General features: G+C 32.1%; 1 protein-coding gene across 1 annotated transcript; it reads left to right on the top strand.

The window, feature by feature from the left end:
- Positions 1-1,923: 1,923 nt before the first annotated feature.
- On the top strand, positions 1,924-13,180 carry LOC134710666 (dehydrogenase/reductase SDR family member 7-like). The gene is made up of 8 exons (XM_063571052.1): positions 1,924-2,041; positions 4,281-4,433; positions 6,001-6,098; positions 6,837-7,011; positions 7,350-7,396; positions 8,293-8,412; positions 10,522-10,688; positions 12,974-13,180. The coding sequence occupies exons 1-8, from the start codon at positions 1,924-1,926 to the stop codon at positions 13,038-13,040; spliced, it is 945 nt and encodes a 314-aa protein (XP_063427122.1). The 3' UTR covers positions 13,041-13,180.
- The last annotated feature ends 2,545 nt before the right edge of the window (positions 13,181-15,725 follow it).

The raw sequence follows: 15,725 nt of genomic DNA, 5'->3' as shown, positions 1-15,725 counted from the left end.
GTAATATTTAGGTTTGTATGTCTACGAAAGATACCAAAGGGACATCAAACTCATAATTCTAAAACAAACTGACAACGCCATGGCTAAAAATGAAAAAGACAGAAAGACAAACAATATAACACATGACACAACATAGAAAACTAAAGAATAAACAACACGAAACCCACCAAAAACAAGGGGTGATCTCAGGTGCTCCGGAAGGGTTAGCAGATCCTGCTCCACATGTGGCACCCGTCGTGTTGCTTATGTGATAACAAATCCGGTAAATAGTCTAATTCGGTAGGTCACATTCATGAAATGGAAGGGTATTGTAGTTACGACGTAAGGAACATATCCGATATCAACCAACTCGTGATGGCGTCCATAAAACTTACGAAGGGATGATTTCAACTTCAACATTTGGAACTCTTGGTTTAATAGCTTCCTTGTGAGCAGCAACCCTCTATCAAGAAAATCATGATAGGAAATGCAAGCACGGGAATATCGTATCAATTGGGAGATATATACCCTATATGCAGGTGCTGCTGGAATGTTGCTACTTAGTCACCAAATTTTGAATTATTGAGTGATAGAGCGAAATGCATAACATGTTATGGTCAATTACACTGACAAAATTACTAAAGTGCTGTTCAAGATACCCAACGTCATAAATAAACTCGTCATATAGAAACCAGGATAAACATTTTGTACGCCTATTTCGTTATAAACATCTAATCAGCAATGCTCAAATTAAACAAGTTAATAAATAGCCAATTAAAATACGAAGTTGAAGAGCCTTTGCGACTCCAAATTCTGATCAATTTTGCTAAACCTCTATCCACGGGGCGCCAAATGGGACTCTTGTGGTTTTGTATAAAATTCAATTCTATCATAACAAAATAATTTTTGACTTACAAAACTATGTGATGCAGACTTTTTTATGAGAACTTCAATTTTGTGATTACAAAAGTCAATTTTGTCAAAAAAGGTATGCAAATATAAACTTATTTGCATACAAAATTGACTTTTGTTACCTGATATGGTAATCAAAACACAAAAGTCAATTGTGTGAGACAGGATTCAGTTTTGTGAAACAAAATTAACTTTTGTGAGACAAAATTAACTTTTGAGAGACAAAATTAACTTTTGTGAGACAAAATTCAATTTTGGGGGTCAAAATTCAATTTTGTCTCACAAAAAAAAAATTATCTCATAAAAGGCAATTTTGTCTCACAAAGTCAATTTTGTCTCACAAAAGTCAATTTTGTCTCACAAAAGTCAATTTGTCTCACAAAAGTCAATTTTGTATGCAAATTAGTTCACAGAATCCAAACTTCACTAATTGTGAGACAAAACTGACTTTTGTGAGACAAAATTGACAAAATTGAATTTTGTCGCACAAAATTGACTTCTGTCTCACAAAGATGAATATTGTCCGTATAAAATCGAATTTCGAGTATAAAACCACAAGAGTCCTGTTCGGCGCCCCGTACTTCCAGTAGTGACATATATTGATATAGTGGTTGTAAATAAACGCAACGTACATACCAGGATTGAATTTTGTACGCCAGTCTACCTTTCCGTCTTACCACTGAAAGACGCTAGAATCAAACTAGTTGAAACGTAAAAGGGACTTGATGACCCAAAGTTCAAAAGTGTTTTTTCAAATTAGCTAAGGTAATCAACACCTGTGGTAGAAGATCCTTAGTACTATTCCGAAAAATTCCAAGTTAATTTATAATCATGATAATATTAATGATAAATCGTGCCAGCACAGACGCACAATAACTAGTACAATACCATTGGGTACTAAAACTCAACTTGCAGAGTCATATACTCAGTGTAATGTATAGTTGTCAGTAGATAAACCCATCATAGATACAAGGATTAAAATGTTCTGCATCTTCGTCTTACTTGATCATTCCTTATATGAATTCAGAAATTATGTTTGACTTGTTAGTTGTTTTTGGAGTGGCATTTTTATTCATACAAATAATAAGAATATTATTAAGCGGCTGTGATCTTCATTTACAATGGTACTGTAAGTTCGGAGAGACACCAGGTAAATAGTTTATTACACATGTTAATTACAGCAGAACCGTTCTATTCGTTTATTCGTTCATTGTATGTTCACTTGTTTTATTAATATGTCTTTTGATTGAGTTCAGCCATTTCATTTGATATTTTATAATGGGTCTTCTCAGGTTGTGGTGTTACACTATTGTTTCAGGTAAGGATTAAGATTGGTACCTATTTTTATAAACGTTTAAATCTACTGCATTTGTTTGCACTTGTCCTAATTCAGGAACCTCATTTTTAGTGGTTGTTGCTGTTCGGTGTGCGCCAAGGCTCCGTGTTGAAGACCGTACGTTGACACATAATTTTACAAATTGTGACTTGGGTGGATAATTGTCTCAATGGCACATCTTCTGATTTTGATTTCTAAGTAAAATAACCTTCTTCAGAACGTTATCAAAATAATGCCTTTTCGCACAATAGAAGTCTGAAATCATCGCAAAAAGATTTTTCTAAACCTTTGTATTATAAATAATTATGTATGTTGTGTTTTTGTTATCTATTATACCGTTGTTTTATAGTTTAGTTCATTTCATGTACTAATTTTGATATTAACTTCTTTGATTAGTGTTTTGTTAATCCAGTAATCGTAAGCCTTCCATTGATAGTTTATCGTTTGTTTTTCTATGTTGGGATGTTATACTATTGTTTCAGTAAAGGGGAGAAGGTTTGTTACCATTAACAAGTTCAATCCTGCTGTAAATGTTTGCACCTGTCCTAAGTCAGGAATCTGATGTACAGAAGTTGTCGTTTGTTTATGTAATTAATACGTTATTCTCGTTTCTCGTTTTTTTACATAGATTAAACAGTTGGTTTTACCGTTGAATGGTTTAACACTAGTAATTTTTGGGCCCTTTATAGCTTGTTGTTCGGTGTGAGGCTCCAAAGGCTGTACATTGACCTATAACGGTTTATTTTTATAAATTGTTATTTGGATGGAGAGTTGTCTCATTGGCACTCACACCACATCTTACTATAACTATTATATATAAAAATGCCGCTTGTTTTACCACGCCATATTTTCGTGTGCACGAACCTATACGGAAGGGAACAAATTGTATCATTTTCAGGTTAAAAGGTCAAGGTCGTTATCACAGCTGTTTGAATAGACAGAAAAATAGATGTTAGTTGCAATCTGTTGATTCTAGAAGAATTCTTAAACCCTTGTTTGATTTGAAAAAAACCCAACTTATTCTAGCTGTTGAAAGTAAGAAAGAACGAAAGCAAATCGCCAGTTGCTAAGGACAACCTTAATTAGCATGACATTCTTCTAAGGTTTCTAGATGAAATTTCTTTCATATTACTCTGAAATGTTCTAAAATATTTTTATTTGGCATGTGCTTCCTCGTTTGGTGATTTGGACATGGTCACCGGATCCCCATTGTTCAAAAGAAGGGTTTTCTGTATATCTTCATGGAAAGAAATTATATGATATGCTAATTGTGTGTAAGGATTGAGTTATAATTTCTGATTTTTTTAAGAAATCTCTTTCAACACTGTTTAAAGAACATATCTGAAATATTGTTTTGAAAGTATTCATTTAGATCTAGAAGATTAACAGTGATCAGCGTAATCCTAGTGCAGTTAAAAATAAACTCGCAATATAACTGCTATATAATCTTTATTGCAAAATTACACCTATGAGGGTCAAGCAGTACACTCAAACAATGAAATACAATGGTATTATTTTGTATAGAGCACTTGGAGAACGATAAGGGACTATCCGATTTTGAATTTTCGTAAGAGTTCGAAATTTTTGTTATTTTATCCTTTGGTTTTTGTTTAGATTAATAATTTTGCAAACTTTCGCGTACAGTATGTAAAAATCATGTTTGACATTCAAAATGTCGTTAATGATGACAATCCTGTTATGAGAAGGAGGTAGATCGTGAAATATGACTTTTATCAACTCATTCAAATTAGATTTTTTCATGTCTTATTATCCTATTTATACTTGGGTGTGGGTGATTCATTTATTTTCATCAAGTTGTAAATCAAACGGCATTTTTGTTTCATCTGTTATGTAATAGTGAAATTGGTTTAGCTCTGAAAGATCTTGAATATACGTGCAATCTTGAAATTTACAAATTGAAAATACAAATCAATTTGGAAAGCTAATGGAAAATGATCAGACATTTCTATACATCTGTAGCCTTATCTTATTCACAGATCTAAATAAAGCTGTCACTGTTTGAGGGATCTGAAATAAATTCTTATTATTGTAGCCTCACTGAAAGGCAAAGTGGTATGGATAACGGGTGCCTCCAGTGGCATTGGAGAAGAGCTAGCCTACAAATTATCATCAGTTGGATGCAAACTTATATTATCAGCAAGAAGAGAAGATAGATTGAAACAAGTCAAAGATCTCTGTCTAAAACGTATTTCTCTTTTACAGTACTTTTTGTTATTTTGTTTGCCTAACGCATGGCTCAATGTAACCATTCCAATAACATATATCTAGTGTTTTAGTTGTAAATTTTCATTTTTGTCGTAAACATAAATTTTAAACGAAACAAAATTTTCAGTTACCAAACGATATGTAGCTCAATAATAGTCCCAGTATGTATTTATATAGTGTTTGCGGTAGTCCGTATCATTTCTATTTTTATGCTATCATAAAATAGATCTATTAGTAGACAAAATGAAATACTGTATCACAGCTCTCTTTTAATAGTGAATTATTTTTGATATTTCAACTTTAATAACTTTTGATACTCATAAGATAAAAAATAAATGTCTAGATCGTATTTTTCTTTTACGGTACTTTGTATAATCTTGTTTGCCTGACGCATGCTTTCAGTAATCATTTTAACAACATATATCAAGTGTTTTAATTTTTGTAATGTTCCATTTGTTTCGTTTCAATAAATTTCAAACAAAACAAAATTACAGTTACAAAACAATATGTAGCTTAATAATAAAGGCAACAGTAGTATACCGCTGTTCAAAACTCATAAATCCATGGACAAAAAACAAAATCGGGGTAACAAACTAAAACCGAGGGGAACGCATTAAATATAAGAGGAGAACAATGACACATCACCGAAACGCAACACACACAGAAACGGACCAAGCATCAGACAAAATCCCCCGAGAATAACACATATAACATATAAACCAAATACATGAATTTGTGATAAACAAGTACCGTGCCACGTCTTATCTTAATATCTCAAAAATACGAGAAAAAAAACGACACAACATTAAAATGCAACACACACAGTAACGAACAATAGTATAACAATGGCCATCTTCCTGACTTGGTACAGGACATTTTTAAAGGGGAATAAAAATGATGGGTTGAACATGGTTTCATGGCATGCCAAACATCGCACTGTAATGGCCAAGTTAAATATAACATTGAAATGACACCACAAAATTACAGGACTACAATACAAATAAATAGGAGAACATATTAGACAAAGAAACACATGCTTAATAGATAACAAAAAGAATCAGGTTTAAAATTCAATACGTCAAAAACGCGCCTCGTCAACACAAGACTCACCAGTGACGCCCAGATATAAAAGATCGAAAGTGAAAAAAAGTACAAAGTTGTACAGCACTGAAGATCAAAAGTTGAAAAAGGTTGTACCAAATACGGCGTAGTGTTTATGCTTGGGATAAGAACATCCTTATTATTTAGAACAATTAATGCTATTGTAAACAGTAAATTTTATCAAATGAATATGAAAGAGATATATATAATGAAACTGAAGTATTAACTAATTACAATAGTTCCATTAAAAAAACAAGCAAAAACAGAAATTTATATGAATAATAGAGCGTAAAAATGCCGAGGAATAGATATTAGGGTAAAAATAAATGAAGAAAGGTAAAAAAGTAAAATAAGCAAATGAATAAAGAAAGGGAAAATAGTAAAATAAGCAAATGAACAAAGAAACGAAATACCCATCTAGACTTCCATCATTATTCTAATTTCAGAATATTCAGGAATTGGGACCGAAGACATCTTCATTTTACCACTTGATCTTTTGGATTTTGGAAGTCATGCAAATGCAGTTGAAGTTGTATTTAAAAAGGTTTATTATAATTTTAAAATTATTGTCTATTATGTTCTATGTATTTGGATATTTTTCTATAAATTCATGTATTTGGTTTTCATGTTATATTTGTTATTCTCGTGGTGTTTTGTCTGATGCTTGGCCCGTTTCTGTGTGTGTTACGTTTCGGTGTTATGTCGATGTTCTCCTCTTATATTTAATGCGTTTCCCTCGGTTTTAGTTTGATACCCCGATTTTGTATTTTGTCCGTGGATTTATGAGTTTTGAACAGCGGTATACTACTGTTGCCTTTATCTATTTAAGACTGCCTTTTTTCCATATATTTTAGGGAAATCTTGTCCAAAACTCACATCAGTAATTGTCCTATGCAACTATTCATAATTTAACTCATATGTTTGAAGTATGAAAACTTAGATAGTCGGCAAAGAGAATAACTAACTTATATTCATAATTTAAATGTTAAGTCTACAAAACATATATTCCTGAGCAGAATGTAAAATCAATCTTTTTAAATCAATTAGATTTCGACAGGTCGGATCATATTTCATATAAGGTATAGAAGCACCATTACTTAACTTGATATTCTTAATGCTCTCTGACTATTTCCAATGTGCACATGATTAATTTGAAGCAAATTCCTACTGAATCAAACTGAAGATAAAATAGTACAATACAAATTAATATATGGCTATGCATTTGAATTGCTAAATATTCAAAAAAAAAAAAAGCAATCTTGGATATTTTTTTATTTTTCAGATAGACGTGCTTGTAAATAATGCTGGTCGATCACAGAGAGCCTTATGGGAGAAAACAAGTCTTGAAGTTGATAAAGCAATGTTAAATGTAAATGTTCTCGGGCTTCTGTCACTAACAAAATGTATCTTACCAGAAATGATTAAACAAAACTACGGAAGGATTGTTATTACATGTAGTTTGGCAGGAAAGTTATGTGTGAAGATGATGTATGTTCATGTATTTTTCCCCACACTTTCCCCTTGAAAATAAAGTCAGATAGATAACTTATTGTTTGAGTAGAGTTATATAAGCTTCGTTTAAAGAATGTTATTATGTTGCACTAGATTATCAAATTAAACTGTACCTAGTTGTTGTAGCTATTACCACTTTTCATTCCAAGTAGTCTTTTTTAAAACTGCATGGAATCAAACACCACGTAAAGGTCTACATGTGTATATATGTTAAATGTTTTTCTTGTGTATATTCTAGAATATTGTTATTAAATTTATTTGTTTTCTTGTTGTTTCTTTTAAGGAGCACCAGGACTAGGTTCTTATAGTGGATCAAAACATGCCTTACATGTAAGTCTTAATCCTTGATACTTTCTTTTTGATTACCGATTCTTACATTGATCTTGTTGATACGAGTGGATTATCGGATTTATCCAATCAAGATAGTTAAGTTATCAGTTTAAAAGTCCGAGCCTCGGCGAGGACTCTAAAATTTGTAATTGAACTATCGAGATTAGATAAATCCGAAAATCCATGAGTAACCATGTAAGAATCTGTTTCTCTAATCTTAAAAAAAAATAATTTTCTGTTTTTGTTAAAAGAAAATCCCCAATATTGCCTTTCACATTCCACGAAGTTGTCAATTTCATTAACACCTGTTAGCATATTTTGATTCATTCAGTTAGCTAAAGAGGTTATGACCCTTAACATCATCCAATGATCTTTTGAGATCACCGGCAACCACACGTTGAGTAATTTATTTTTACAATGGGATCGGAAAGGGATAAATTTCCATAGAATTAGAGAAGTTTCTTTACACTATCACGTAATTACTGTTGAGATAAACTTCTACATTAAGCAAAGTTCGATTAAGTAATGTCTCTATCCTAATGTTATGTTTGATTTTTTCACACCATTCTGCTCCGCGTCATATTATAGTCCTTCTAATCTAGACTAGCACACCCTGTTCCCTCGTCGTCGACATGTACTACATCACCCTAGCTTTGTTTCCTTTACGCTTATTACTCGTTAAATATAAGTATACGAAGATGCGATTTGATTGCTAAATGAGACAACTTTTTACACGAGAGACCAAGATCTTGTTTGAAGGGTTTAAGATACAAAGTATTATCATAATTTATTATTTTTCATAGCGCAGAATGCTCACCAATTTTATAAAGTGACTGCAACTTTTCCTCGATACGTAATTGTTAATGATAGTTTGCCTATGATTAATTTTTTTGAAGGGTTGGTTTGAAGCATTGCGTATAGAAGGATACAACTATAATATTGATGTAACAATGGTTTGTCCAGGTCCAGTGTTCTCAGAGGCATTGCTGCATGCGTTTACTGAAAGTGGCGAAAAGGTGAGATCATGAATAATCTTTCTGCGGTTGGGTTCCTTATGTTTTATATTTATTTGGTATTTAGGGCATACGATACAGTTACAGGGGAGCTAATGACGTTGCTAACGTAAATGCTATTTTCACGACGTTAAACTGTGACATACCGAGAAAAGATGCATTTTCCGACTGATTTTTATGATTTAATTTGAAAACGAATGCATGAACCCCTATTCTTTAAAACGACATTTTGTTACATTTTGCAGGAAAATTATGTGAACCAAATTTTATAAAACTGTAAATAGTGCAATTTTCAATGTTGATAAATATACAGCAAAAATTTACGTTTTTTTTTCAATTCATGACCATTTGATAAATATGAGTTAAATCTGAAAAAAATGCATAAATTTGAAGGATACTTATAAAATACAGAAATTACAAATTATTTAACAAAAAAACAATTTGTGTTTATCTTTTAAAACTAAAAAAGTTATGGCATTCTTTCGAAAGGAAAAATACGGCCACAAATCCGTATTTGCTCATAATGTTAGGGGACAAAATTCAGACCTCATTTAACTCAAAAAGTATGCAATGAAGGTATATTTTTTATGACATATTTGATTTAATCAGGCAAAAAATAGTCTATATGGCAATTTTCATCAAACTGTAAATACGAGATCAAAACTGTATCGTATGCCCTTAAACAAATGGGAGATATCCGTTAGCGCCAAAAATGCGTCCTTTTGCGCCACAACATTTTTTTTTAAATGCTACGTTTGCGCCACATGTTTTAAAATTACATGGTATCATTTGCGCCAAAAGTAAAACATACGATTGCGCCAAATAGAAGAAAAATGACTTCCTTACTCCTTTATTCAGACTTGGAACTGGCAGTTTACACGGCAGATGTTTCCTTTTCTTACTGCTGCTGCATGTAAAAAGTAGATATATTAATACCAAGTTAATGTATGTAGTAGTTTGTAACGTCACATAATTGTCAAAAAATGCAAAAACTGAAGGATGAAATATATAAAACAGTTCATAATAATTCCTAATTATGATAAAACCCATATGCATGGTGGGAACACATTTCTGTATCATCAATATATGTGACTAAAACAAAATCAGCAAAAGTTTCTATTTTCTTCTCTATTTGCATATCTTTTTATTAAATACTGAGCAATGCAATACGTTTTATTCTCTCTCTGTACATTGTGTCTAATGCATTGTAAGTCATTTCTCTCCAGATGCTCATCATGTTGAAATATCTCCGAACATATGATACTTTTTAAGCCAAAAATAAGAATACATATATAAATCATTGTTATTTATGATGGATATGTGTACAGGTAAATTAGCACAAATGAGTTCCGAATATTGGCGCAATTGATACATTTTGGAAAAAAAAATTTGGCGCAAATGATACCCCTGAAAAACAGTAATTGGCGAAAAAAGGAGTGCTCCCAAACAAATAGATTTTCTAAAGAAATTAAAAAATCTGGTTTTGCACAATAAACGATTAAGATTATAACACCATGTTGACTTCTGTACCCAAATACTGTCTGTTTGTTTTGCTCATACATTATGACATAATGATGTATTTCTATGCAAGTGTCTCACAAGTGGGATGTTTAGCTCTCTTCACATCCTGCAATAATCCGTCATTTTCTACACAATGACATACATGTAACAAATCAAAAATATGACAGTTTTTTTTTCATTTGACGTGGTTGAGCTTTTGATTTTGCCTTTGATAAGCCGGGACTTTCCGTTTTGAATTTCCTTGGAGTCGGTATTTTTGTTAATTAACTTTGTTTTTGTTTTTGAACATACACTTTTATACCTAACAATGAAAACAATATAGAACTGTAAGGAACTTTGAAACACATTTCAAAATAAATTCCGAATGTACTACATAACGTTACTCCATGAATAAATAAATCAGCTAATATATGCCCAGCAGAAAAGTACATTGTCGATGAAATAAGATAATATGAATTATGTGTTATTTACACCAAATTAAAAAAGCATTTGTTAGATAAAGAGTGATTTATTAATAAAGACCTACCAATATAAGGGTTCAATGTTGAAAACATAAACCATTTGTTATAAGATTAATGTATTGATTTTTAGACATTAGGAGTGGAAATGAAACCTACAGAAAAAAGAATGACTGCCGAACGATGCGCTTATCTTATGTCTATTGCAATGGAAAATGATTTAGATGAAGTTTGGTTATCAGGAAACCCAGAACTGTTATTTCTATATCTATACCAATATTTTCCTACTATAACAAGAAGGTATATTAATAGACTTATTTACTTTTATTGCAAAATGTCCACTTTATTAACTTCTCGCCTCGAAATAGCCATTTTTCATTGATTGGTTGATTCTTTTTGTCAAAGAACGTCTCGTTCTTTTCTAATAAAAGTTCATCGGAAAGTACTAAGATCTAATAAATTGATATGAAGTTTCTTCTTCACAAATAATACAAGGCGACCTGCATCTATAGACTTTATTTTTTTTGTTTTATATTTTCTGTTATTTGATTTTGTGATATTATGTTTTTTTGGTCGTATGACTATCAACGTGATTTGGAATTTTTTCATCCTGTCATCGGTGTTTTGATTGTTAGCGTTCCTGGTGTAGGTCGGTTGTGAAGGGCGATTCGAACAAAAGAGGGGTTTTACAATATTATTTCTATTTTGTGTATTCATGTACATTGTATTTATATTTAACTTAATTTAATTAATCGAAAAAGAATTCAAATATCGAAAAATATTCAACTTGTGATCGAACAACATTTAACTTATGCGCTACGTGTATTCGTAAATTAGTGTATTGTTCGGTCATTCGTTGCATATTTTTCTATATTTAAATTCTTCAATTATTAAGTTATTTTATTATTAATGAATGAACTCCCTCTACGAATAAAAAATACAAATGATTTCACATCCAAAAAAAGATTATCCAGCTTTCCAAATAACTACATAGCACAGTCCTCGTCTTTGTTCGTTATCATAACAATATCACCAAGAATACTGGAGAATTCCGTTAGTTTTTTTCTGAGCTGGATACAGTTTCCTTCTCCCCTTTACATCTATTGGTGAATATATTTCAGACCTTTATGTAAAATTCTTAATCAATCATGAAGAGCTTGAAATTTTTTAACAAAGTACGTTTTGTTGGCTATTAAGCGTTTGTTTCTCTGTCCTATATTTTCTCCCATTTATTTGTATTGTAGTCCTGTCATGTAATGTGGTCATTATAATGTTATAATTAACATTGCCATTAATGCGAGAGGTTTGTCATGCCACAAAACCAGGTTCAACCCACCATTTTTACCTTAAAATGCCCTGTACCAAGTCAGGAAAATGATCATTGTTATATTATAGTTCGTTTCTGTGTGTGTTACATTTTAATGTTGTGTCGCAGTTCTCTTATATTTGATGCGTTTCCCTCAGTTTTAGTTTGTATCTCGGATTTTTTTTTTCTCTATCGATTTATGAATTTCGAACAGTGGTATACTACTGTTGCCTTTATTTGAGATAATCATGTTTGAAAGTTGTTCAGATAGCATAATCGCTGCTTTTCTTATGAATGATATTTCAAAGTCTGTCTTTCTAGTTTTGTTGAACTGTTTCATGTTCAGGGTCTTATAAATCATTTCAATGAGATGTACGAAATTAACACATCTGAACAAGACTTTCCTATACATCTTCATCTTGTTTCAGTAAATTGTCAATGATTGATTAACGGAATCTCTGATCTCTAACAACGAGGATGCATGTATGAACAATTCTATTACTGAACATTAATTTGTTGATGAGTTATCTTAATTTAGACGAATGTTCAGTTAACTGCAAAGTTGAAAGGTAAATTAACGTACTTGTTATCAAAACATCACCAATTTGACTATTCATTTTCACTCTGAGATTTTTTTTTTCATGTTTGCCTCCTCTCCCCAAATAAATAAAAAATCAATTACTTTCAATTCCAAATAAGATTATGCCGCTTTTTGAATCAATCTTCACTGAAAAGAAAGTTATTGTTGGTAAACAAATGGACACCTTGTGCAGTAACAATGATAACGTTATGTTATTGCGAGTGTTAGGGTGGTAGTTACACATGCAGATATGACACAATTTGATTCCGTTTATCAACGAAGTAAATAACATCAAAATATAGACAGTGTAGTGATTAATACAATTTTTAAACGGTAAATGGCACAAACAGATACCGCAAAAATATAACCGCGTTGACCTCTGGCGCCTTTGGTACGTTAGTGTTTCCTTTTTGAATGGTGACACCAGCCATTTTTTTTTTAGTTGAGTTATGCAAACAAAAGTGGAATGCACTTTTGAATAGATTCATTCATGTTTACACGGATTAATTATTGCATAAGCAGATTTCGTTTAGATATCCACTCTCTGTAAGAAAAAAAAGAATGTGGAACACAATGTCTTGAATATCGATATTATATAAGTTTGAGACATTTACTCATTATGCCGATTCAATGTTGCTTCAAAATGAATATAACGGTTGTAAATATTGTAATGTTTTATGTCAGTTATTTTTTCAACAGATTAGGAAGACGTATAGGTGCCAAACGTGTCAAGAAGCTTCAATCTGGAATGACAAATTTACACTAAGATATCATGGGAATAGCAGAAATACATTTTGTATGTGGTTTGTTTCATCGTATCTTTGAAGGTACCGAAAAGTATGGCCACTTAGATAATGGATTTGATAGACATTTGAGGTTGTTTTTATAGTTTAAATAAAGAAAATATAAAAGTTTCTTTTTGCCTTAAAAGGAATTAAAAAATATCAAACTTAACCAATTGTTTTTCAATGAAATCAAGAGTGATATGGTGCACATGCAGCATGAGAAGTTTTTCAATACACGTACATTATCACTAATGTGCAAACACGACATTTTATTTGAGGACCATTAAGGAGTGGAATATAGTCAAATTTAGTATGCAAAATGTGTTTTCCTTCATCGTGGAATCTCCAAGAAATCTTTCAGGCTAATTTGAATATAACACACCAAAGAGTATTGGACTACAGGAATGTTGAAATTCGAAATTATGATTCATCCAAAGATAGTTGAAAACCAAATACGGGTATAACATTCGTCCAAATCATTTTGTTTTTAGTACAAAGCCCCTTGCAGAAGTGTGACTGAAAACCGGGAGAGAGCATAGTTCCTATGACATAATCTGCATAACCCCAGTTGATTCATTCTAAATTGAAATCATCAAGTAACAGATTGTACAGTCCCTAATATGAAAATGCATATCATTATCTGACCAGTTTGTTAAAAAACTTGACATATTTTCTTCAGTGACTGATGTATTTTAACTGATGTTGACCCTTTCAATTTGACTAAATTCATTATTTGCTTTGACCGCACAGCAGTGTTTGCATGTGAAGTAGAACTCATCGTTCGGTTCACACTAAACTAAATTGAGCAGTTTCAGGGTTTTTTAAATAGACTGGTTTTGATTTCTTACGTAATAAAGTGTGTCTTACGTATATTCTTTATAGAATAATTAATGGAAGAATTCAAATATCGAACAATATTCAACGAGTGACTGAACAACACATTCATTCGCGTATGCGCATTGCGCATGCATTTAAAATTATCATTGTTGTCTGGCTGTTTATGACGTCTTTACACTAAATCCATTGTATGTTGGATGTGTACGGATTGAGTGTTTAGTCTTAGAGGCATGATTTTTTTATTAGTTGTTAGTGGCTTTAAACTAGCTGTCAGATAACTGCGAGTACTCTCAGATCTGTTCATTGTGTCTTTTTGTGTCGGGCTGTATAAGTACCCGGCCACGTCCACACGTATTTTTTGTCTATCTGATGAGTTAAGCCTTTTTCAACTGATTTTCATAGTTCGTTCTTATGTTGTACTGTTATACCACTGTCCGAGGTTAGGGGGAGGGTTGGGATCCCGCTAACATGTTTAACCCCGCCACATTGTTTATGTATGTGCCTGTCCCAAGTCAGGAGCCTGTAATCCAGTGGTTTCGTTTGTTTATGTGTTACATATTTGTTTTTCGTTCATTTTTTTACATAAATAAGGCCGTTAGTTTTCTCGTTTAAATTGTTTTACATTGTCTTATCGGGGCCTTTTATAGCTGACTATGCGGTATGAGCTTTGCTCATTGTTTAAGGCCGTACGGTGACCTATAGTTGTTAATGTTTGTGTCATTTTGGGTTTTTTTGTGGATAGTTGTCTCATTGGCAATCATACCACATCTTCTTTTTTATATATTCGGTCACGAGTATCTGACTTCTTTGATAAGTTATTCTTTTTACTGCATTTGCAAATGGCTTTTTTTTTAATGAAATTAATGTAGAAACTGTTAGGAACTATTTTATTCTAAGCATTAACAATTTGTGTTGATCCGACGTAATTATAGGAAATACAAGCCCTGGAATATCGTATAAATTGGGAGATATATACTCTGTATAACTTAAACTTGCTAGTAAATAGTTATCAAAGTTAACAGGATTATAATTTAGTACGCCAGACGCGCGTTTCGTCTACATAAGACTCATCAGTGACGCTCATATCAAAATAGTTATAAAGCCAATAGTAATAATGTCTGAAAAAAAAATCTTTATCATCAACACCTGAAAATCTATACAAACTGTTAGTTATTAATTATTACCTGGTCCAATAGTAACAATTTACCACTAGGACCTAAATATTTAATACTGGGTGGATGATATCTTCGATGAATATCTATTCACATGCAGCTGGAGTGTCGAATATGTGGTAGTGAAAGAAAGTAAACGTAATTAAACTCTTCTAATCAGTATGGGATTGTAGTCTACAATACAGGCAGTTTATAACACTAAGGATCGCTACTTCTTTAATTATTGAATTTTTACATAAGCAACTCGTCGAGTTTCACGAGTGGATTAGTTACTTCTACCCCTCTTAAACACCGGTGGTGCTCGATTTGCTACTTCATACTTCATGTAAAAATGTGCTGTTATCGATTCCTTCAACATTATTTTCCCTTTCCATGCCCAAACGCTTTAGAATAATTTAAAAAAAAATACAGCGTATAAAACGCATTTTTTGTAAAAACCATGTTATCTTTGACCTGTTTTTGGTCTTAATACTACTTCAGAATATGAACTGTGAAAATGTGGCCAATAAACTATGTAAAGAAAAGATTTAAACAGAAATAGCTCCACAAAACTTATATAAAAAGATCTGTATACCATGAATGGAATGTCTTATTCAGATTTATAAATTTATATTGGATAATTCAGCAACGATGTCAGACGGAGAAATTAGGCGGAAG

Source organism: Mytilus trossulus, chromosome 3, assembly GCF_036588685.1.
Source record: "Mytilus trossulus isolate FHL-02 chromosome 3, PNRI_Mtr1.1.1.hap1, whole genome shotgun sequence".
In the NCBI taxonomy this organism is placed as follows: Eukaryota; Metazoa; Mollusca; class Bivalvia; order Mytilida; family Mytilidae; genus Mytilus; species Mytilus trossulus.
The sequence above is the reverse complement of the archived record's forward strand: the minus strand, read 5'-3'. Positions and strand labels throughout refer to the sequence as shown.

What these genes read in the sequence shown, in the direction of transcription:
- LOC134710666 (XM_063571052.1), top strand. Translation starts at nt 1,924, where the DNA reads ATGTTTGACTTGTTAGTTGTTTTTGGAGTGGCATTTTTATTCATACAA. An exon ending in AAGGATTGTTATTACATGTA is followed by an intron (nt 7,012 to 7,349) that starts GTTTGGCAGGAA and finishes GTTTCTTTTAAG; the next exon opens with GAGCACCAGGACTAGGTTCT. An exon ending in TTACTGAAAGTGGCGAAAAG is followed by an intron (nt 8,413 to 10,521) that starts GTGAGATCATGA and finishes ATTGATTTTTAG; the next exon opens with ACATTAGGAGTGGAAATGAA.